The sequence below is a fragment of the Salvelinus alpinus genome, chromosome 1, assembly GCF_045679555.1.
Source record: "Salvelinus alpinus chromosome 1, SLU_Salpinus.1, whole genome shotgun sequence".
NCBI classification, from domain to species: Eukaryota; Metazoa; Chordata; class Actinopteri; order Salmoniformes; family Salmonidae; genus Salvelinus; species Salvelinus alpinus.
Genome location: NC_092086.1, coordinates 32,356,078 through 32,381,328, shown reverse-complemented (window position 1 = coordinate 32,381,328; position 25,251 = coordinate 32,356,078). Strand labels below are relative to the sequence as shown.

Genomic DNA, 25,251 nt, shown 5'->3' with positions numbered 1-25,251 from the left:
TTTCCTACTTACAAAGCATGTAGAGGTCTGTAATTTTTATCATAGGTACACTTCAACTGTGAGAGACGGAATCTAAAACAAAAATCCAGAAAATCACATTGTATGATTTTTAAATAATTAATTTGCATTTTATTGCATGACATAAGTATTTGATCACCTACCAACCAGTAAGAATTCCGGCTCTCACAGACCTGTTAGTTTTTCTTTAAGAAGCCCTCCTGTTCTCCACTCATTACCTGTATTAACTGCACCTGTTTGAACTCGTTACCTGTATAAAAGACACCTGTCCACACACAATCAAACAGATTCCAACCTCTCCACAATGGCCAAGACCAGAGAGCTGTGTAAGGACATCAGGGATAAAATTGTAGACCTGCACAAGGCTGGGATGGGCTACAGGACAATAGGCAAGCAGCTTGGTGAGAAGGAAACAACTGTTGGCGCAATTATTGGAAAATGGAAGAAGTTCAAGATGACGGTCAATCACCCTCGGTCTGGGGCTCCATGCAAGATTTCACCTCGTGGGGCATCAATGATCATGAGGAAGGTGAGGGATCAGCCCAGAACTACACGGCAGGACCTGGTCAATGACCTGAAGAGAGCTGGGACCACAGTCTCAAAGAAAACCATTAGTAACACACTACGCCGTCATGGATTAAAATCCTGCAGCGCACGCAAGGTCCCCCTGCTTAAGCCAGTGCATGTCCAGGCCTGTCTGAAGTTTGCCAATGACCATCTGGATGATCCAGAGGAGGAATGGGAGAAGGTCATGTGGTCTGATGAGACAAAAATAGAGCTTTTTGGTCTAACTCCACTCGCCGTGTTTGGAGGAAGAAGAAGTATGAGTACAACCCCAAGAACACCATCCCAACCGTGAAGCATGGAGGTGGAAACATCATTCTTTGGGGATGCTTTTCTGCAAAGGGGACAGGACGACTGCACCGTATTGAGGGGAGGATGGATGGGGCCATGTATCGCGAGATCTTGGCCAACAACCTCCTTCCCTCAGTAAGAGCATTGAAGATGGGTCGTGGCTGGGTCTTCCAGCATGACAACGACACAAAGCACACAGCCATGGCAACTAAGGAGTGGCTCCGTAAGAAGCATCTCAAGGTCCTGGAGTGGCCTAGCCAGTCTCCAGACCTGAACCCAATAGAAAATCTTTGGAGGGAGCTGAAACTCCGTATTGCCCAGCGACAGCCCCGAAACCTGAAGGATCTGGAGAAGATCTGTAGGGAGGAGTGGGCCAAAATCCCTGCTGCAGTGTGTGCAAACCTAGTCAAGAACTACAGGAAACGTATGATCTCTGTAATTGCAAACAAAGGTTTCTGTACCAAATATTAAGTTCTGCTTTTCTGATGTATCAAATACTTACAGTGGGGAGAACAAGTATTTGATACACTGTCAATTTTGCAGGTTTTCCTACTTACAAAGCATGTAGAGGTCTGTAATTTTTATCATAGGTACACTTCAACTGTGAGAGACGGAATCTAAAACAAAAATCCAGAAAATCACATTGTATGATTTTTAAGTAATTAATTTGCATTTTATTGCATGACATAAGTATTTGATCACCTACCAACCAGTAAGAATTCCGGCTCTCACAGACCTGTTCGTTTTTCTTTAAGAAGCCCTCCTGTTCTCCACTCATTACCTGTATTAACTGCACCTGTTTGAACTCGTTACCTGTATAAAAGACACCTGTCCACACACTCAATCAAACAGACTCCAACCTCTCCACAATGGCCAAGACAAGAGAGCTGTGTAAGGACATCAGGGATAAAATTGTAGACCTGCACAAGGCTGGGATGGGCTACAGGACAATAGGCAAGCAGCTTGGTGAGAAGGCAACAACTGTTGGCGCAATTATTAGAAAATGGAAGAAGTTCAAGATGACGGTCAATCACCCTCGGTCTGGGGCTCCATGCAAGATCTCACCTCGTGGGGCATCAATGATCATGAGGAAGTTGAGGGATCAGCCCAGAACTACACGGCAGGACCTGGTCAATGACCTGAAGAGAGCTGGGACCACCGTTTCAAAGAAAACCATTAGTAACACACTACGCCGTCATGGATTAAAATCCTGCAGCGCACGCAAGGTCCCCCTGCTCAAGCCAGCGCATGTCCAGGCCCGTCTGAAGTTTGCCAATGACCATCTGGATGATCCAGAGGAGGAATGGGAGAAGGTCATGTGGTCTGATGAGACAAAAATAGAGCTTTTTGGTCTAAACTCCACTCGCCGTGTTTGGAGGAAGAAGAAGGATGAGTACAACCCCAAGAACACCATCCCAACCGTGAAGCATGGAGGTGGAAACATAATTATTTGGGGATGCTTTTCTGCAAAGGGGACAGGACGACTGCACCGTATTGAGGGGAGGATGGATGGGGCCATGTATCGCGAGATCTTGGCCAACAACCTCCTTCCCTCAGTAAGAGCATTGAAGATGGGTCGTGGCTGGGTCTTCCAGCATGACAACGACCCAAAAACACAGCCAGGGCAACTAAGGAGTGGCTCCGTAAGAAGCATCTCAAGGTCCTGGAGTGGCCTAGCCAGTCTCCAGACCTGAACCCAAAAGAATATCTTTGGAGGGAGCTGAAAGTCCGTATTGCCCAGCGACAGCCCCGAAACCTGAAGGATCTGGAGAAGGTCTGTATGGAGGAGTGGGCCAAAATCCCTGCTGCAGTGTGTGCAAACCTGGTCAAGAACTACAGGAAACGTATGATCTCTGTAATTGCAAACAAAGGTTTCTGTACCTAATATTAAGTTCTGCTTTTCTGATGTATCAAATACTTATGTCATGCAATAAAATGCAAATGAATTACTTAAAAATCATACAATGTGATTTTCTGGATTTTTGTTTTAGATTCCATCTCTCACAGTTGAAGTGTACCTATGATAAAAATTACAGACCTCTACATGCTTTGTAAGTAGGAAAACCTGCAAAATCGGCAGTGTATCAAATACTTGTTCTCCCCACTGTATGTCATGCAATAAAATGCAAATTAATTACTTAAAAATCATACAATGTGATTTTCTGGATTTTTGTTTTAGATTCCGTCTCTCATAGTTGAAGTGTACCTATGATAAAAATTACAGACCTCTACATGCTTTGTAAGTAGGAAAACCTGCAAAATCGGCAGTGTATCAAATACTTGTTCTCCCCACTGTATGTTAGTGTGATTGGGCAGCACCTTGTCTCTTTTCTATGACATCAGTGACATCTGGCAGGACAATCTCTCTTAGGGATCTGAGTTTTCTCAGTGAAACTCAGTTAAACTGGGTCATAGTGGAGATGCAGGCAGGTGGAAACAGACTGGGTTACTGGGCACACACATACACACACATGCCTGTACCTGTACAGTACATGAATGACCCTGATGGAACATGGCCTCCAGTGTGACTACCCTTTGCTCTCTGACTCTGTGTGTAGGTGGAACCAGTTGGATCTGGCCATCGTGTTGCTGTCAGTGATGGGCATCACTCTGGAGGAGATCGACTACAGCGCTTCTCTCCCCATCAACCCTACCATCATACGCATCATGAGGGTGTTGAGGATCGCACGAGGTAACGAGGGGGAGGGAGGGAGGGAGGGAGAAGGAGGGAGGGAGAAGGAGGGAGAGAGAGGTGCATGTGAGTGTTTAGTCGCACCCTGGCACACACACACACACACACACACACACAGACACACAGACACATACACACACAGTACAACACCTTTCCTACTCACCCCCCTCTGGAATCTATGGATAGCATGCACACACCCAGTGTACAGACCCAGTGTACAGACCCAGTGTACAGACCCAGTGTACAGACCGAGTGTACAGACCCAGTGTACAGACCCAGTGTACACACCCAGTGTACAGACCCAGTGTACAGACCCAGTGTACAGACCCAGTGTACAGACCCAGTGTACAGACCCAGTGTACAGACCCAGTGTACAGACCCAGTGTACACACCCAGTGAACAGACCCAGTGTACAGACCCAGTGTACAGACCCAGTGTACACACCCAGTGTACAGACCCAGTGTACAGACCCAGTGTACAGACCCAGTGTACACACCCAGTGTACAGACCCAGTGTACAGACCCAGTGTACAGACCCAGTGTTCAAACCCAGTGTTCAGACCCAGTGTACAGCAGAGGATCAATGCTTCGTCATTAATCCTACCAAAGCTACAGCTCATGACTAATGGTTGGGGCAGTGAGAGGGCCATGAGAGAGGGTGAGAGTGTGTGTGTATGACAGTGTCTGTGAGTGCGTGTGTGCTGGGTATAAATTTAGCTGTGACCTTTCGGAGGCTGGATGTTTCCCGTTTAGTCCAGAATTGAACCGGAGGGAATTCCCTAAATGCCCAGCATTTATAGTCTCCCCCTCCAGTTCTCCTCTCCCCAGCCCTCCCCAGCCCTCATCATAACCTTTTTCTCTTTCTGTCTTTCTGCCTCTCTCTCTCTCTCCATCTATTCTCTCCATCCCAGTTCTGAAGCTGCTGAAGATGGCTAAAGGAATGAGAGCTCTGCTGGATACGGTGGTCCAAGCCCTACCACAGGTACAAACACACACACACACACACACACACACACACACACACACACACACACACACACACACACACACACACACACACACACACACACACACACACACACACACACACACACACACACACACACACATAGCTCCTATGCTGTGATGACTGCAGACAAACAGAAGGGCTGATTGAATGATTATGGCTAGGATTAGAGACACTGTTTACATGTTTAGTGGGAGAAACTGAACAGAAAATTAACAAGCATTTTTATCTGTTTTTCAACAAGCTGTTCTACCAAGGGTTATTATGTAGATGATGGCAGCTGCAAACAATCAAACAATCAAATGATATGATGATCTTCAAACAGAAGCTATATCTCTGTACATAATGTGGACAGTGTGGGCTTTCAGGACCATGGAGAGTGCTCTAGGAAAGACTATTCATAAAGAGTGCTGATCTTGGATCAGGTCCCCCTGTTTTATTCATTAGGATCTAAAAGGATAAACTGATCCTAGATCAGTACTCATATTCTGAGACACTTTATGAAAGCCGCCCTGGTCTAGAAACAGCCCCTAGGCCCATAACCACTACTGCCTGGGCACCTCATGTAGATGTGAAAGGATTTAACATCATGTATTATGGAAGTAGATCGACCTTTCACTCTAATATGCTTGGACGGAGTTTGACCATATTGCATACACCTCTCATATCCTTTCTGATCTCTACAAGTGGCTAGGGGTTGTTTCTGGCTGGGGTACACTGATATTAATACCTCTACTACATTAAGAAATGAGGTGTGGTTATTAGATCTGGTTGGGGTACACTGATATTAATACCTCTACTACATTAAGAAATGAGGTGTGGTTATTAGATCTGGTTGGGGTACACTGATATTAATACCTCTACTACATTAAGAAATGAGGTGTGGTTATTAGATCTGGTTGGGGTACACTGATATTAATACCTCTACTACATTAAGAAATGAGGTGTGGTTATTAGATCTGGTTGGGGTACACTGATATTAATACCTCTACTACATTAAGAAATGAGGTGTGGTTATTAGATCTGGTTGGGGTACACTGATATTAATACCTCTACTACATTAAGAAATGAGGTGTGGTTATTAGATCTGGTTGGGGTACACTGATATTAATACCTCTACTACATTAAGAAATGAGGTGTGGTTATTAGATCTGGTTGGGGTACACTGATATTAATACCTCTACTACATTAAGAAATGAGGTGTGGGTTATTAGATCTGGTTGGGGTACACTGATATTAATACCTCTACTACATTAAGAAATGAGGTGTGGTTATTAGATCTGGTTGGGGTACACTGATATTAATACCTCTACTACATTAAGAAATGAGGTGTGGTTATTAGATCTGGTTGGGGAACACTGATATTAATACCTCTATTACATTAAGAAATGAGGTGTGGTTATTAGATCTGGTTGGGGTACACTGATATTAATACCTCTACTACATTAAGAAATGAAGTGTGGTTATTAGAGAGAGAGAGAGAAAGAGAGAGAGGTAGAGAGTGAGTGAAAGAGAGCAGGCAGGGACAACAGGCAATGAGGAGGAAGGAGTGAAGGGAAGACGGAGGTAAGGCAGAACGGAACTCCTCTCCTCCGCTGCTATCGATCCCTCTCTCATTAACACAGGGCCCTGGGTTGTCTCCCCAAGGGCATCAGGCAGGTAATTAACACCAAGGTGATTAAAGAGGTGTGTGTGTGTGTGTGTGTGTGTGTGTGTGTGTGTGTGTGTGTGTGTGTGTGTGTGTGTGTGTGTGTGTGTGTGTGTGTGTGTGTGTGTGTGTGTGTGTGTGTGTGTGTGTGTGTGTGTGTGTGTGTGTGTGTGTGTGTGTGGGATGAGAGGAGACAATCAGTCTGCTATAGTTACATCTTGAGAAGGAGGTGAAAAATCACCTGCCAGGGTGGTGTTACACACTGTCAAGACTGAGAGTAATGGTGTTACGTGGAGAAGCCCCTGACAGATGTTAGCTAGCTAGCTGAAGCTAACACTCAAACACATTACGACCGACGCAATCTCTTATTAACAGGATCTGCCTAAAATAAAGTGTTACATTACCCAACTAGAATCAGCCATTATCTAACATTATCCCATTTCTCCCCAACTGAGCTAAAATGGCTTCCATCTGCTGTTCACTAGGTGATAGTGGTGTCGTTCAGTCACATCACATCACCACTAAAGCCAGTTGTTTTATCTCCTCCAGGGGCTGGGTGATAAACTTCAGATATAGCCTATGGCAGGAGGCAACGCTGCGTGAATATCACCATCTCTGCTTTCAGAAAGCTCATTACGAGTGCTCACAGTGACATCTTGTACCATTCTCTTAGCTACTCATTTTTTTTTTATCCCTGTTATTTTTTTTTCAGAAAATACAGACTTCCTTAAAATTAGTCCCTTGGCCGGGAGAGATTAGCTATCCCCTCTCTGGGTTTGCATCTATGGCCACAGCCACTATTCGCTAGCTAACATTAGCATTGGGGACCAAAACACAGTAAAAGTGAATGGATCCTGGCTAGCATAGCATGCTCTTAGCTACGTGCACAGATCAAAGTAAATTCAAGACTCACTTATCACTGATCCAGGTTTCACCCGGTATAAATTCACCCTTTGTTTGTCTCTTGCTTGCTTGGATCACCCCTCATAGAAACATGTCATTAAGAATCACAGATCATTAAACTGATCTCCATGGAATAGTGCTATTTTCAGAGGTGCTTAAATCATCCCCAGTAGTGTAAGATCTACAGTCTCCCTGGTAGATACATCACTAATCAACTGTGACACAGGTAGCTGGGGAGAGCTTGCATTAGTTCTGGCCCAAAGGGAACTCGGTATCATACTGAGACAGTCTGACGAGAGACTGAGACTGACAGTATGACAAACAAAGTCTGGATCTAAAGTGCTTTAGAGATTTTTATAGAACTGTTACGTCACTACATAATTTCTACTTAACTTTGACATTGCTGACCTGGGGCATGTTCAGTAGACCCAAATGGAAGAAAACCTTTTGAAATGGAGGTATTACCACCTGAACTTGTCCACTAAGAACACACACTTTCCTTTGTTGGTTTCAAAAACTTTCCCGGACGTTCAGTACCTGCTGAACACGACCTTGGTCTCTAACCCTCACTAAACACTCCTATCTTAATAAACGTGGGTCGTGTTCTTCTATGAAAAACAGCTTCACGTCTGTGACTGTTTGTCTTGCGATTTGTTAGCCTGGTAGAGGCTAGATCAGGCTAGATCTGGATAGAGCAGGCTAGATCTGGATAGAGCAGGCTGGATCTGGATAGAGCAGGCTAGATCAGGCTTTTTGGTATTTTTGGTATTTCATTAGGATCCCCATTAGCTGTTGCAAAAGCAGCAGCTACTCTTCCTGGGGTCCACACAAAACATGGAACATGACATTTTTATTTAATTTATTTATTTATTTTACCGTTATTTTACCAGGTAAGTTGACTGAGAACACGTTCTCATTTGCAGCAACGACCTGGGGAATAGTTACAGGGGAGAGGAGGGGGATGAAAGAGCCAATTGTAAAATTGTAAACATAATACCGAACATTAATGGACTAAAACAACTCAAGGACAGAAGTACATAAAAAAAATGTAAAGGCACACGTAGCCTACATATCAATACAGACACACAAACTATCCAGGTCAAATAGAGGAGAGGTGTTGTGCCGTGAGGTGTTGCTTTATCTTAAACCAGGTTAGCTTTTTATTTGAGCAATATGAGATGGAACAGAGTTCCATGCAATAATGGCTCTATATAATACTGTACGCTTTCTTGAATTTGTTCTGAGTTTTGGGACTGTGAAAAGACCCCTGGGGGCATGTCTGGTGGGGTACATGTCTGTGTCAGAGCTGTGTGAAATTGACTATGCAAACAATTTGGGATTTTCAAAACGTTAATGTTTCTTATAAAAATTTGAAGTTATGCAATCAGTCTCTCCTTAGCTCTTAGGCAAGAGAGACTGGCATATATGTAGTATTTTTTATCAGCCCTCTGATTACAATGAAAAGCAAGACGTGCCGCTCTGTTCTGGGCCAGCTGCAGCTTAACTAGGTCTTTCCTTGCACACGACTGGACAATCAAGATGAGACAACGCTAGAGCCTACAGAGCTTGCTTTTTGGAGTGTGGTGTCAAAAAAGCAGAGCATCTCTTTATTACGGACAGACCTCTCTCCATCTTTACAACCATTGAATCTATAGGTTTTGACCATGACAGTTTACAATCTAAGGTATCGCCAAGTAATTTAGTCTCCTCAACTTGTTCAACAGACACACCATTCATTTCCAGATTCAGCTGAGGTCTAGAATTTAGGGAATGATTTGTACCAAATATAATGCTCTTAGTTTTAGAGATGTTCAGGACCAGTTTATTACTGGCCACCCATTCCAAAACAGACTGTAACTCTTTGTTAAGGGTTTCAGTGACTTCATTAGCTGTGGTTGCTGATGCATATATGGTTGAATCATCAGCATACATGGACACACATGCTTTGTTTAATGCCAGTGGCAGGTCATTGGTAAAAATAGAAAAGAGTAGAGGGCCTAGAGAGCTGCCCTGCGGTACACCACACTTTATATGTTTTTACATTAGAGAAGCTTCCATTAAAGAAAACCCTTTGTGTTCTATTAGATAAATAGTTCTGAATCCACGAGGTTGAAAAGCCAAAACACATATGTTTTTTCAAAAAAAGGATATGGTCAATAATATCAAAGGCTGCACTGAAATCTAACAGTACAGCTCCCACAATCTTCTTATTATCAATTTCTTTCAACCAATCATCAGTCATTTGTGTCAGTGCAATACATGTTGAGTGCCCTTCTCTATAAGCATGTTGAAAGTCTGTTGATAATTTGTTTACAGAGAAATAGTATTGTATTTGGTCAAACACTATTTTTTCCAACAGTTTGCTAAGAGCTGGCAGCAAGCATATAGGTCTACTGTTAGAACCAGTAAAGGCCGCTTTATACCACTCTTGGGTAGCGGAATTACTTTGTTCTTCCCTCCAGGCCTGAGGACTAAGAATTTCCTCTAGGGCTCAGATTAAAGATATGACAGATAGGAGTGGCTATAGAGTCAGCTACCATCCTCAGTAGCTTTCTATCTAAGTTGTCAATGCCAGGAGGTTTGTCATTATTGATCGATAACAATAATTTTTCCAACTCTCCCAAACTAACTTTCCAAAATTCAAACTTGAAACGATCTTCTTTCATTATTTGTTTGTTTTAATGCATGAATACAATGGCTCACTGTTTGTTGTTGGCATTTCCTGCCTAAGTTTGCCCACTTTGCCAATGACGTAATCATTCAAATAATTGGCAACATCAAATGGTTTTGTGATGAATAAGCCATCTGATTCGAATTTGTCTTTCTGCCCATAATTTCAATTAAAGTAAATTTGTAATAAGTCAGCCAGTCAGATGTGCAGCCAGACTTATTAGCCACTCTTTTTGCCCCATCTCTTTCAACCATACAGTTTCCTCATCAATCAATCGAGCCTTAACAGTTCTAACAGTCACTTTCTTAACAGGTGCATGTTTATCAATAATTGGAAGAAACAATTTCATAAATCCATCAAGTGCAGCGTCTGGATGCTCCTCATTAATCACATCAGACCAACAAATATTTTTAACATCATCCACATACAGTGAGGGAAAAAAGTATTTGATCCCCTGCTGATTTTGTACGTTTGCCCACTGACAAAGAAATTATCAGTCTATAATTTTAATGGTAGGTTTATTTGAACAGTGAGAGACAGAATAACAACAAAAATATCCAGAAAAATGCATGTCAAAAATGTTATAAATTGATTTGCATTTTAATGAGGGAAATAAGTATTTGACCCCTTCTCAATCAAAAAGATTTCTGGCTCCCAGGTGTCTTTCATACAGGTAACGAACGGAGATTAGGAGCACACTTAAAGGGAGTGCTCCTAATCTCAGTTTCTTACCTGTATAAAAGATACCTGTCCACAGAAGCAATCAATCAATCAGATTCCAAACTCTCCACCATGGCCAAGACCAAAGAGCTCTCCAAGGATGTCAGGGACAAGATTGTAGACCTACACAAGGCTGGAATGGGCTACAAGACCATCGCCAAGCAGCTTGGTGAGAAGGTGACAACAGTTTCTGTGATTATTCGCAAATGGAAGAAACACAAAAGAACTGTCAATCTCCCTCAGCCTGGGGCTCCATGCAAGATCTCACCTCGTGGAGTTGCAATGATCATGAGAACGGTGAGGAATCAGCCCAGAACTACACAGGAGGATCTTGTCAATGATCTCAAGGCAGCTGGGACCATAGTCGTCAAGAAAACAATTGGTAACACACTATGCCGTGAAGGACTGAAATCCTGCAGCGCCCGCAAGGTCCCCCTGCTCAAGAAAGCACATATACATGCCCGTCTGAAGTTTGCCAATGAACATCTGAATGATTCAGAGGACAACTGGGTGAACGTGTTGTGGTCAGATGAGACCAAAATGGAGTTCTTTGGCATCAACCCAACTTGCCGTGTTTGGAGGAGGAGGAATGCTGCCTATGACCCCAAGAAACCATCCCCACCGTCAAACATGGAGGTGGAAACATTATGCTTTGGGGGTGTTTTTCTGCTAAAGGGACAGGACAACTTCACCGCATCAAAGGGACGATGGACGGGGCCATGTACCGTCAAATCTTGGGTGAGAACCTCCTTCCCTCAGCCAGGGTATTGAAAATGGGTCGTGGATGGGTATTCCAGCATGACAATGACCCAAAACACACGGCCAAGGCAACAAAGGAGTGGCTCAAGAAGAAGCACATTAAGGTCCTGGAGTGGCCTAGCCAGTCTCCAGACCTTAATCCCATAGAAAATCTGTGGAGGGAGCTGAAGGTTCGAGTTGCCAAACGTCAGCCTCGAAACCTTAATGACTTGAAGAAGATCTGCAAAGAGGAGTGGGACAAAATCCCTCCTGAGATGTGTGCAAACCTGGTGGCCAACTACAAGAAACGTCTGACCTCTGTGATTGCCAACAAGGGTTTTGCCACCAAGTACTAAGTCATGTTTTGCAGAGGGGTCAAATACTTATTTCCCTCATTAAAATGCAAATCAATTCATAACATTTTTGACATGCGTTTTTCTGGATTTTTTTGTTGATATTCTGTCTCTCACTGTTCAAATAAACCTACCATTAAAATTATAGACTGATCATTTCTTTGTCAGTGGGCAAACGTACAAAATCAGCAGGGGATCAAATACTTTTTTCCCTCACTGTAAGAGTCACAGCAAAATATTTTGTGTGATCTCTTATACACTATTTTAGGCCCAGTTTTTGGAACGTTGGCTTTCCTGGATATAGCCACTATATTGTGATCACTGCATCCAATGGGTACGGATACAGCTTTAGTACAAAGTTCTACAGTATTAGTAAAAATGTGATTGATACATGTGGATGTTCTTGTTCCTGTAGTGTTTGTAAACACCATGTTAGGTTGATTAATAACCTGAACCAGATTACAGGCACTGGTTACAGTGAGAAGCTTCCTCTTCAGTGGACAGCTTGATGAAAACCAGTCAGTATTCAGGTCCCCAAGAAAGTAGACCTCTCTGTTTACATCACATACACTATCATGCATTTCACACATATTATTTAGATACTTACTGTTAGCACGTGGTGGCCTATAGCAACACCCCAAAAGAAAAGGCTTTAGATGTGCCAAGTGAACCTGCAACCACAACACTTCAATAACACTTGGCATAAGGTTGTCTCTAAGCATTACAGGGATATGGCTCTGAATATATACAGCAACACCTCCCCCATAAGCATTTATGTCCAAATACCTCCTTGTTGTTTGCGCCTTGAGTTCACAAATCCAAATTCATGACGCGCGATCACTAGGTCCAGACAAAAAAGTCAAAAAGTTCCGTTACAGTCCATAGAAACATGTCAAACGATGTATAGAATCAATCTTTAGAATGTTTTTAACATAAATCTTCAATAATGTTCCAACCGGAGAATTCCTTTGTCTTTAGAATTGCAATGGCAGACCTCTGACTCATTCAGCTCCCATTCCCCCCTCCTTTACAGTAGAAGCATCAAACAAGGTTCTAAAGACTGTTGACATCTAGTGGAAGCCTTAGGAAGTGCAATATGACCCCATAGACACTGTATATTCGATAGGCGATGAGTTGAAAAACTACAAACCTCAGATTTCCCACTTCCTGGTTGGATTTTTCTCAGGTTTTTGCCTGCCATATGAGTTCTGTTATACTCATAGACATCATTCAAACAGTTTTAGAAACTTCAGAGTGTTTTCTATCCAAATCTACTAATAATATGCATATATTAGCAACTGGGCCTGAGTAGCAGGCAGTTTACTCTGGGCACGCTTTTCATCCAAATGTGAAAATGCTGCCCCCTATCCCAAAGAAGTTATCAGAGATATACATAATACTGAAAAGAGCAAACAAAGCAAGAGAAAAATATATACATTCAGCAGTCCATTAATCAATTGGTGTGTGTGTGTGTGTGTGTGTGTGTGTGTGTGTGTGTGTGTGTGTGTGTGTGTGTGTGTGTGTGTGTGTGTGTGTGTGTGTGTGTGTGTGTGTGTGTGTGTGTGTGTGTGTGTGTGTGTGTGTGTGTGTGTGTGTGTGTGTGTGTGTGTGTGTGTGCGTGCTGCGCGGTTGAAGCTACGAACCCATAGGCTTGGCTCTCTCATCCCTTCCAGGCTTCTGGGAAGGTCAACAATGAGCCTGTCATAGCAGATGTAAGCGATGTCCCCACGCGCTCTGGCAGCTTTCATGCCTGGGATAAGTTCTTTCCTCTTCTGGCGCACAGCTTCAGGATAGTCCTCGTTGAGGAAGATATATGTTCCTTTCAAGTTCTTGGCTCTTTCCAGAACAGCTACCTTGTCCTTGAACTTCAGGAACTTGACCACTATCGGGCCTGTCACCTGGGATGGTGGTGGGTTTTCCAGTCCTGTGGGTGCGCTCCACCTTAATCTTCCTGTGTTCCATCTTCAATTTCTCAGAGATCATTTCCCTCACTTTGTCCTCAGACTCCGTCCAGGTCTCATGTGGAGATTCTGCAATTCCATCCGCAACTATGTTGTTCTGCCTTGATTGTCCCTCCAGAAAGTCTGATTTATCCGTCATTGATATCATGGATTCACATAAAGAACTGATGTCCTCTCTCAACGACTTACAGATTGCTGTCATCTTGCCGTTTTCCTGTTTCAACTCATCTAGCTGACCCTAGGAAAACTGCAAATTGTTATTCAGGTCCTGGACCTCTCTGGTCAGGTTGTCCATTCTGTTATTAGTTGACTCCACCAGTATTTGGACAAAACACTTGAAGCTATTTTCTTGTTGTTGTAAGAACTGCTTATACTCTTTTTGTTAGTTTAAAAGATCCTTCACCTGTGAAAGAGAGACACCACTGTCCTCAACGGTACTCCCGCCGGCTTTGGTCTTTGTCATGGTAGCTAGCAACGTAGGTTACGCTGTTACTCCTCACAGTTCCAGACAGGGCAGGTCACAGGGAGGTGACAACAACAAACAGCAGGGATCTAGACAGCCATAAACCCGGAACAATCTGCGGTCCTGCGTCGCGGGCTGTGTTCAAGCCCTCAAGAAAACCCAGCTAAGCTAGCTGCTACGCCAAATTGCTCCTCAGACCCATCCTTGGTCGGCAGGATCACTGGACAGAGACTAGCAGTCCCAGAAACTGTTCTGAAAGTTAGCTTTCTACTAAGAACTTTCCAATACACTTTCAAAACAACAAACTTTTCAAAACAACAAAACTGAACTCTCCCTCGTTCCGCGTTCAACCGGAAGTGATGTGCAGTGTGTCTCTTATTGCTAGATCAGGCAAGAGCAGACTAGAGCAGGCCAGAACAGAGCTGTGTGCTGGCTGCTGTGACATTTGCTCTGTAAGGTTACATCTCACTAATGGGATTGTGTTTTCTGAGCATATTTACTACATAACCTCTTTATGCAGTCCCATTCAGCAGACAGAGAGGGATCTGTGTGTCCTGGGTGGCTTCCAACTACACAGTCACAATAACAGAGTAAGGTTACGCAAACTGACAACTTTCCCAATTCCCTCCTCAGATTCCTCTTGAGGATTCTGATACGATGTAGGACTTAGGCTTTGGTTGTGCACCACATGTCTAGCTTTCACTTCTCTTTTTTGGTAGCAGGCCTGCGCAAGCGAAAGGCAGAACAACTAGCAAATTATAAATCTACTGAGGATTCTGATACGGTAGAGGCTGTGCCACAACATGGATGCTGGGACCAATAGGTTTTGTTGCTTGGTAAAAGGCAAGGCCAAAACACCTGCTGTTCTTTCAGTGGGATGCAATGTTCAGAATGTTTGTCTAAAAGATGTATGATTTGGTGCCTCTAGGTCAATTCAGATGGCTGATTGAGGATCCTTTTACAGAAAAATGTGTTTGTTTTCTATGATTGTGTTATTTATCTTTGTTTTGCTTTTTGTACTGTATTTGATGTGTATATTTTTGTCACTACAGTGTTCATCCGTATTAAAAAATAAATAGAAATACCTTTATTTAACTAGGCAAGTCAGTGACGGCCTACACCGGCCAAACCCAGATGACGCTGGGCCAATTGTGCACTGCCCTATGCGACTCCCAATCACGGCCGGTTATGGATTTGAACCAGAGTGTCTGTAGTGACGCCTCTAGCACTGAGATGTAGTGCCTTAGACCACTGCGCCACTTGGCAGCCCAAAATCTCTCTGTAAAAGAGACCTTGGACTCAGCATGACTCCCTGTCAAAATAACGGTTCAATACAAAGAGAATGTAGAGCAGAAACAGTTCCTAACACTGTTCCTATGTGTGTTTCAGGTGGGGAACCTGGGCCTGCTCTTCATGCTCCTGTTCTTCATCTATGCAGCACTGGGGGTTGAGCTGTTTGGAGAACTGGGTGAGTTGGTAGTGATGGGCTGGAACAAAACCCTGCATACCCAATGGCGCACCACGTTCAGAGTTATACATATCCAATCCTGTTAGATTACAGAGCCAAGACAGAAATAGAAACGGACTTGTCGTAAAGTATCTGGAAGCAGCCAGAGCCAAGAAGTATCATGGAGACTAGACAGGAGAACCAATAACACATCAGCTAGGCCTGTCTTCAAACTGTCACACTCTCTCTATGGACTCTAGTCATGTCTGCTGGAGGTCATCTCTCATCCCATCAGTCTTGAGCAAAGGATTAGAGCCAAATGCAACTGTAGTAAGGAGAGAGATGTGTAAACAATCAGCCAAGACAGCTTTAAGACCAGGAGCAAACAACCACGTCTGCTGCTGTTGGTTGTTGGTTTCTAAGACGACTGAACAGATAAATGTTCTCTATATAAACTGTTATTTTCTCTTCATGTATCTTTATCTCTCCCTCTATCCCTTCGTCCTTCCCCCTGTTCCCCCCTCTCTGTATCTATCTTTCTCTATTTGTTTCTCTCTCCCCGTATCTCTCACTCTCTCTTACCTCCCCATCCCTCCCTCCCCCATGTCTCCCTCCCCTATTCCTCCCTCCCTCCTTACTCTCCTCTCCCAGTGTGTAACGAGGACTACCCATGTGAGGGGATGAGCCGCCATGCTACCTTTGAGAACTTTGGCATGGCCTTCCTCACTCTGTTCCAGGTCTCCACTGGGGACAACTGGAATGGGATCATGAAGGTATGGATGGACTTCTACATGGTGTTCTATGGAGTGTTTAGTGCAATAAATTAGATAGTTGATCATCTGATACTTTAATCTAAAATGACTTGGATTACCATGTTTCAATGTGTTGCTATTTGGGGTTGTATTATTCAGTTGTCATGTTGATGTCTGTGGTTGGTATTTGGTGCCTGGCTTCTTAGCTGCAGAGAAGTTTCAGAGTAATTACCAGCCCTGTGGCCCTGAGGGCAGACCCCAAGCCTATGTCCTGCTTAACAAGACCTTTACAATCCTCCTCCCCTTGAGCGCTACCATAACCTGACCTGTCACAGCTCTGTATATTCTCTGTAAAGATGGCCTTTTTAAATAGGGGAATGTGTCCCACTCCCATTTCACAGTCGTCGCCCCCCACCCCCCCACTCCCACGCTCAACGCATTATGGAGTGTGACAGGGGCGCACCATAAAAACACCTCAGTGGTTTGTAGAGGTACGGGTGGGGATCACAGCCGCTACCTCTCAGCTGAAGCGCTGTAATCACCTCTCTTAGATTACTACTGATGAGACCTTGTGAGCTTTCACTGCCTTTTACCTGGAGATGTGTTGGATGCAAACTGCCTGGAACGAGGGAGGGGGAAGAGAGAAAGAGAGTGAATCACCACTGTACTGACTAGAGAGAGGGGAGGGAGGAAAAAGAGGTGAGAGGGGAAGAAGGAAACACTTGAGACTACACAGTGAAAAGGTCAAAACAAATGAGAGAGAAGAGACTAGAATCAGCTCATGTCTGGATGTCTTACAGTTAATGTGTGACAGGTCAATTTGCTCACAAGAGTCTTACATTGATATCTTTGTTTCAAGTTGGAAAGCTTAACTCTTGTTCATGAAGTTGTTCAATAAAACGTGTTGTTTCTGTATAGTCCCGTATAGTCCCGTGTAGCTCAGATGGTTGTGGGTTCGATTCCCACGGGCGACCAGTACGAAAAAGTATTAAAATCTATGCACTCACTACTCTAAGTCGCTCTGGATAAGAGCTTCTGCTAAATTACGTAAATGTAATAATGTCTTAGCACTTCATGGCTTGACCTAACAGACAGCTCCTATTTCTCCTCTCTCCCACCTTCCCTCCCCCCTCCCTAGGACACGTTGAGGGAGTGCCCTCCGGACTACGGGCCTGACTACTCCTGCAACCCCAGCCTGCAGTTCATCTCTCCCATGTACTTTGTGTCCTTTGTGTTGACGGCCCAGTTCGTCCTGATCAACGTGGTGGTGGCGGTGTTGATGAAGCACCTGGACGACTCCAACAAGGAGGCCAAGGAGGAGGCGGAGATGGACGCTGAGATTGAGCTGGAGCTGGCCACGGGGGCCCTATGCTGCATGGGGCCGGAGGGAGTCTGTGCAGGAGGGAAGAAAGGTGGAGGAGCAGGGGGAGGTGGAGGAGGAGAGGAGAGAGGGATGGGAGTCCCAGGCAGTTCCTCCGGGGGGAATATGCATCATCACGTGGCAATGACGCATCCAGGAACACTGCAAGATCCGAACAATCGTGATCCCTACTCTCCTGCACAGGTGAGATGGATAGATGAATACATTTCTGTCTGTATGGGTCTGTCTGTTTCTGTCTATTTGTCTTTCTATTTGATATTATAGGAATTACACATATACAGTCTGACACACCCGTGTGTAGTACATAGACGTAAGGTTGAGGTCATTATGACAGGGAGAAAGAGAACAAGAAGAAGAAAAGACAGAGGAGACAGAAAGATAATCAGAGACATTTAGTCTCCTTCCCGTTCTGACATCCTCAGTGTTTTAGACTGACAGCCCATCAGTCCTGTTTAACTCAGTTTGTCTGCTGGTTCACTCAACCTTTCATAATGTAATACAAAGGAACAGCCAGGGAATATACGGAGAGAGAGATGGGGAGAGAGAGACAGGGGGGAGGAGAGAGAGAGAGAGAGATGTTTAATCTTGTCGGCCAGGGTATTCAAATAACAGACATCATCTCTGAACAGGTCATAATGTAGATTCAGAACAATGTCACCGTGACCCAGAGTGTGTCTCAAATGGCACCCTATTCCCAATATAGTGCACTACTTTTAACCAGGGAATTTGGGTGCCATTTGGGACGTACCCTAGAACGTGGCCGTGGCCCAGACTACTGCAGAAAAACACAGCTACTCTCATTCAGGGTTCTGTTATTGGTTTCTACAGATGAAAACATCTCAAAGGGGTTTGGATATTATTCTCGGGACCCCTGAAATAGATGCTGATGAAAGAACAATGTCATTTTAGGGAGTTGAAGGGAGAGGGACATTGAAATACATTTTCATCTAGCTGCACCTTTCACAGTGAATTTGCCTGGCACACTCCATCGCCATGGCAACCCTTGTTGTCAGTCTTCTGCACACTTCTGCATACACACTGCACCATGCATTTCATCACCTTTTCAATTCAAACTCAGGACCTCTGATATTAACCCGTCAGTGTGCACACACACACAAACACAAAGCCCTGGCAGACATGAACACAAACAAGCACACACACACACACAGTGAGATTACTAAAAACCTAATCATAATGTAATGGCAAACACAAGCAAACACACACACACGGATGACTCACCGGCTGCCTGCTACGATCTGTTCTACCTTTACAGAACTAAACTTGGCTTTACTGAGGAGCCATTTTTAGCTTTGTGTTGGCTGACAGAATAACTTAATAAGAGAGGGAGGGAGGGAGCTTCTTCGGTCTGCTCTCCTCTCCCCTGGGTGATGTAACCAGGGGCCTGGAGGCCAGCTCAATTTATTCATTCACAACAGCTACAATTGTGTGTGTGTGTGTGTGTGTGTGTGTGTGTGTGTGTGTGTGTGTGTGTGTGTGTGTGTGTGTGTGTGTGTGTGTGTGTGTGTGTGTGTGTGTGTGTGTGTGTGTGTGTGTGTGTGTGTGTGTGTGTGTGTGTGGGTCTGTGTGTGTGTGTGTGTGTGTGTGTGTGTGTGTGTGTGTGTGTGTGTGTGTGTGTGTGTGTGTGTGTGTGTGTGTGTGTGTGTGTGTGTGTATTGGGTCTGTGTGTGTGTGTGTGTGTGTGTGTGTGTGTGTGTGTGTGTATTGGGTCTGTGTGTGTGTGTGCGTGTGTGTGTGTGTATTGGGTCTGTGTGTGTGTGTGTGTATTGGGTCTGTGTGTGTGTATTGGGTCTGTGTGTGTGTGTGTGTGTGTGCGTGGCGTGTGTGGAGGCAGGAATTATTGAGAAAACACACAGATGAAAATAGAAACAGATCTGGAGGAGAGTGAGCGACATGAGGGGGAGGGAAAGGTGGAGAGAGAGAGAAGTAAAGAGAGAATATGTGTAAAGAGGAGAGGTGATGCTAAGTGATTGGAGGGGAGCTGAAGAAAATGGCCATAATGAGAAATCAATGTTTACACCTTTAAGGCAATACAATTCACAGCATCACTACGGCAGGTGTTTCCTTTACTGTGACACTTGTAATGATATTCCAGACCTGGCAGAATGTGTTATATACATACCTGGCAGAATGTGTTATATACAGACCTGGCAGAATGTGTTATATACAGACCTGGCAGAATGTGTTATATACAGACCTGGCAGAATGTGTTATATACAGACATGGCAGAATGTGTTATATACAGACCTGGCAGAATGTGTTATATACAGACCTGGCAGAATGTGTTATATACAGACCTGGCAGAATGTGTTATATACAGACATGGCAGAATGTGTTATATACAGACCTGGCAGAATGTGTTATATACAGACCTGGCAGAATGTGTTATATACAGACCTGGCAGAATGTGTTATATACAGACCTGGCAGAATGTGTTATATACAGACCTGGCAGAATGTGTTATATACAAACCTGGCAGAATGTGTTATATACAGACCTGGCAGAATGTGTTATATACAGACCTGGCAGAATGTGTTATATACAGACCTGGCAGAATGTGTTATATACAGACCTGGCAGAATGTGTTATATACAGACCTGGCAGAATGTGTTATATACAGACCTGGCAGAATGTGTTATATACAGACCTGGCAGAATGTGTTATATACAGACCTGGCAGAATGTGTTATATACAGACCTGGCAGAATGTGTTATATACAGACCTGGCAGAATGTGTTATATACAGACCCGTTCCTGTTTTATATACACTATTCTAGTTATTCTAGACCCTGTGGATTCCACTGGTCTTCACTGTTTGTGACTATAAAAAAGACTCATAGACACACTTCATGTAATATAACAGGCTTTTAAAATTCAATATTGGTGCACAATTTCTACGAAAGGTATGCAAAAGGCACTCTTTTTGTGGAATGACCCAGATAATGATATTGGTGGTGATCTCTCTGTGAGAGAAACAGAGAAAGAGAGAGACTCTTTAACATCATCCTCAGCTCTGGCGTCTTTCCCAATATTTGGAACCAAGGTCTGATCACCCCATTCCACAAAAGTGGAGACAAATTTGACTGAACAAATGTCAAATTGGCTTTTTACCAAATTACCGTACAAACGACCATGTATTCAGAGAGAGAGAGAGAGAGAGAGCCTTAACCTGACTGACTGATTGGAATTAACTGACTGGAATTAACTGACTGACTGACTGCAATTAACTGACTGACTGACTGGAATTAACTGACTGACTGACTGGAATTAACTGAAGGGCTCTCTCGCTCGCTCTCTGTCTTCCCTTTTAAGGCGCACGTTCTCATCAGGTGGCCAGCACTATTGTTGTCTAGAAAAATGTAAATGGCATTATTATTAACCTATTAGGACTAAGCCATAGTCATTCAGGCGTGTGGATGTGTGCCTGCGTGCGTGCAAGCATGTGCCTGGGTGTCCGTGCTTGTGTATGTGTTCCTTTGCTGTTTCGTAACACAGTCATTCAGTGCTCCAGTGCTGTTCTTAACAACCCACTCACACTGAGGAATATCTGACTCTGTATAGATGTAGTCTATTCTTATATACTCTATAGTGATGGGGGAAAAATCGATACAGTTACATATCGGGATATTATCATATTGATATATCGATATATTGTTTTGGCTGTACCTGCACCAAAACTACAATATTTTTCCTTCATAGCTTGTTCTCCATCTTCATTTTAAATAGGGAGCCAATTTGTTTTCAGCACTTTTATTTCCATAACTAATCAAAGAAAGCTCATTTTCTCATGTCTCTCTCTTGTCCCTCTGCAGTAGATATATGGTGAGCAATATGTTTGGAACATCGGATCGCCATAAAATGACAGTATCGAATCACAATACAGATAGAATCATGAGAAGCGCAATACATATTGTATCGGCACCTAAGTATAGTGATGATATCATATCTTGAGGTAACTGGCAAATCCCAGCCATAGTTATATACGTATACTGTAGATATATTTTATAAGCCAGGTTTATTTTGGTAACAATGAAGGCATAGTTAGACTGAGCAAGGACTATAACCTGTTGCTAATGGCAAACACTTTGAAACAACAGCTACCATCCTACATGTAAAACATTGGCTGGTGAGAGGCTGTGTATGTGGGTTAGCAGTGTTAGACAACAGCTACCATCCTACATGTAAAACATTGGCTAGTGAGAGGCTGTGTATGTGGGTTAGCAGTGTTAGACAACAGCTACCATCCTACATGTAAAACATTGGCTAGTGAGAGGCTGTGTATGTGGGTTAGCAGTGTTAGACAACAGCTGCAGTTTATATAACTATAACACTGACGGTACACTGTACTGGATTTTTACATTCCTGAAAAGAAAGAATACATGTAGCCTGTGGATTTAGCAGTTTCCTTAGTACTGTATGTATTTAGGGTAATGTTTCTTTAGTACTGTATGTATTTAGGGTAATGTTTCCTTAGTACTGTATGTATTTAGGGTAATGTTTCTTAGTACTGTATGTATTTAGGGTAATGTTTCTTAGTACTGTATGTATTTAGAGTAATGTTTCTTTAGTACTGTATGTATTTAGAGTAATGTTTCTTTAGTACTGCATGTATTTAGGGTAATGTTTCTTAGTACTGTATGTATTTAGGGTAATGTTTCGTAGTACTGTATGTATTTAGGGTAATGTTTCTTATTACTGTATGTATTTAGGGTAATGTTTCTTAGTACTGTATGTATTTAGGGTAATGTTTCTTAGTACTGTATGTATTTAGAGTAATGTTTCTTTAGTACTGTATGTATTTAGAGTAATGTTTCTTTAGTACTGTATGTATTTAGGGTAATGTTTCTTAGTACTGTATGTATTTAGGGTAATGTTTCTTTAGTACTGTATATATTTAGGGTAATGTTTCTTTAGTACTGTATATATTTAGGGTAATGTTTCTTAGTACTGTATGTATTTAGGGTAATGTTTCTTAGTACTGTATGTATTTAGGGTAATGTTTCTTTTGTACTGCATGTATTTAGGGTAATGTTTCTTTAGTACTGTATGTATTTAGAGTAATGTTTCTTTAGTACTGTATGTATTTTGAGTAATGTTTCTTTAGTACTGCATGTATTTAGGGTAATGTTTCTTAGTACTGTATGTATTTAGAGTAATGTTTCTTTAGTACTGTATGTATTTAGGGTAATGTTTCTTTAGTACTATATATATTTAGGGTAATGTTTCTTAGTACTGTATGTATTTAGGGTAATGTTTCTTAGTACTGTATGTATTTAGGGTAATGTTTCTTTAGTACTGTATGTATTTAGAGTAATGTTTCTTTAGTACTGTATGTATTTAGAGTAATGTTTCTTTAGTACTGCATGTATTTAGGGTAATGTTTCTTAGTACTGTATGTATTTAGAGTAATGTTTCTTTAGTACTGTATGTATTTAGAGTAATGTTTCTTTAGTACTGTATGTATTTAGGGTAATGTTTCTTTAGTACTGTATATATTTAGGGTAATGTTTCTTAGTACTGTATGTATTTAGGGTAATGTTTCTTAGTACTGTATGTATTTAGGGTAATGTTTCTTTAGTACTGCATGCATTTAGGGTAATGTTTCTTAGTACTGTATGTATTTAGGGTAATGTTTCTTAGTACTGTATGTATTTAGGGTAATGTTTCTTTAGTACTGCATGCATTTAGGGTAATGTTTCTTAGTACTGTATGTATTTAGGGTAATGTTTCTTAGTACTGTATGTATTTAGAGTAATGTTTCTTAGTACTGTATGTATTTAGGGGAATGTTTCTTTAGTACTGTATGTATTTAGGGTAATGTTTCTTTAGTACTGTATGTATTTAGGGTAATGTTTCTTAGTACTGTATGTATTTAGGGTAATGTTTCTTAGTACTGTATGTATTTAGAGTAATGTTTCTTTAGTACTGTATGTATTTAGAGTAATGTTTCTTTAGTACTGTATGTATTTAGGGTAATGTTTCTTAGTACTGTATGTATTTAGGGTAATGTTTCTTTAGTACTGTATATATTTAGGGTAATGTTTCTTTAGTACTGTATATATTTAGGGTAATGTTTCTTAGTACTGTATGTATTTAGGGTAATGTTTCTTAGTACTGTATGTATTTAGGGTAATGTTTCTTTTGTACTGCATGTATTTAGGGTAATGTTTCTTTAGTACTGTATGTATTTAGAGTAATGTTTCTTTAGTACTGTATGTATTTAGAGTAATGTTTCTTTAGTACTGCATGTATTTAGGGTAATGTTTCTTAGTACTGTATGTATTTAGAGTAATGTTTCTTTAGTACTGTATGTATTTAGAGTAATGTTTCTTTAGTACTGTATGTATTTAGGGTAATGTTTCTTTAGTACTGTATATATTTAGGGTAATGTTTCTTAGTACTGTATGTATTTAGGGTAATGTTTCTTAGTACTGTATGTATTTAGGGTAATGTTTCTTTAGTACTGTATGTATTTAGAGTAATGTTTCTTTAGTACTGTATGTATTTAGAGTAATGTTTCTTTAGTACTGCATGTATTCAGGGTAATGTTTCTTAGTACTGTATGTATTTAGAGTAATGTTTCTTTAGTACTGTATGTATTTAGAGTAATGTTTCTTTAGTACTGTATGTATTTAGGGTAATGTTTCTTTAGTACTGTATATATTTAGGGTAATGTTTCTTAGTACTGTATGTATTTAGGGTAATGTTTCTTAGTACTGTATGTATTTAGGGTAATGTTTCTTTAGTACTGTATGTATTTAGGGTAATGTTTCTTAGTACTGTATGTATTTAGGGTAATGTTTCTTAGTACTGTATGTATTTAGGGGAATGTTTCTTTAGTACTGTATGTATTTAGGGTAATGTTTCTTAGTACTGTATGTATTTAGGGTCATGTTTCTTAGTACTGTATGTATTTAGGGTAATGTTTCTTTAGTACTGTATGTATTTAGGGTAATGTTTCTTTAGTACTGTATGTATTTAGGGTAATGTTTCTTTAGTACTGTATGTATTTAGGGTAATGTTTCTTAGTACTGTATGTATTTAGGGTAATGTTTCTTAGTACTGTATGTATTTAGGGTAATGTTTCTTTAGTACTGTATATATTTAGGGTAATGTTTCTTTAGTACTGTATATATTTAGGGTAATGTTTCTTAGTACTGTATGTATTTAGGGTAATGTTTCTTAGTACTGTATGTATTTAGGGTAATGTTTCTTTTGTACTGCATGTATTTAGGGTAATGTTTCTTAGTACTGTATGTATTTAGAGTAATGTTTCTTTAGTACTGTATGTATTTAGGGTAATGTTTCTTAGTACTGTATGTATTTAGAGTAATGTTTCTTTAGTACTGTATGTATTTAGAGTAATGTTTCTTTAGTACTGTATATATTTAGGGTAATGTTTCCTGGTACTGTATGTATTTAGGGTAATGTTTCTTAGTACTGTATGTATTTAGGGTAATGTTTCTTTAGTACTGTATGTATTTAGAGTAATGTTTCTTTAGTACTGTATGTATTTAGAGTAATGTTTCTTTAGTACTGTATGTATTTAGAGTAATGTTTCTTTAGTACTGTATGTATTTAGGGTAATGTTTCTTTAGTACTGTATGTATTTAGGGTAATGTTTCTT

The 25,251-nt window shown here is 41.7% G+C and overlaps 1 protein-coding gene across 2 annotated transcripts in view; it reads left to right on the top strand.

Moving 5' to 3' along the window:
* cacna1ia (calcium voltage-gated channel subunit alpha1 Ia) overlaps positions 1 to 25,251 on the top strand; it is a 157,216-nt gene that overhangs the window by 113,585 nt on the left and 18,380 nt on the right. For both annotated transcript variants that reach the window (XM_071398121.1, XM_071398111.1), the window contains exons 26-30: positions 3,432 to 3,565; positions 4,476 to 4,546; positions 15,417 to 15,495; positions 16,126 to 16,247; positions 17,365 to 17,790. In XM_071398121.1, the coding sequence (XP_071254222.1) occupies positions 3,432 to 3,565; positions 4,476 to 4,546; positions 15,417 to 15,495; positions 16,126 to 16,247; positions 17,365 to 17,790 (832 nt within the window). The remainder of the gene's footprint in view (positions 1 to 3,431; positions 3,566 to 4,475; positions 4,547 to 15,416; positions 15,496 to 16,125; positions 16,248 to 17,364; positions 17,791 to 25,251) is intronic.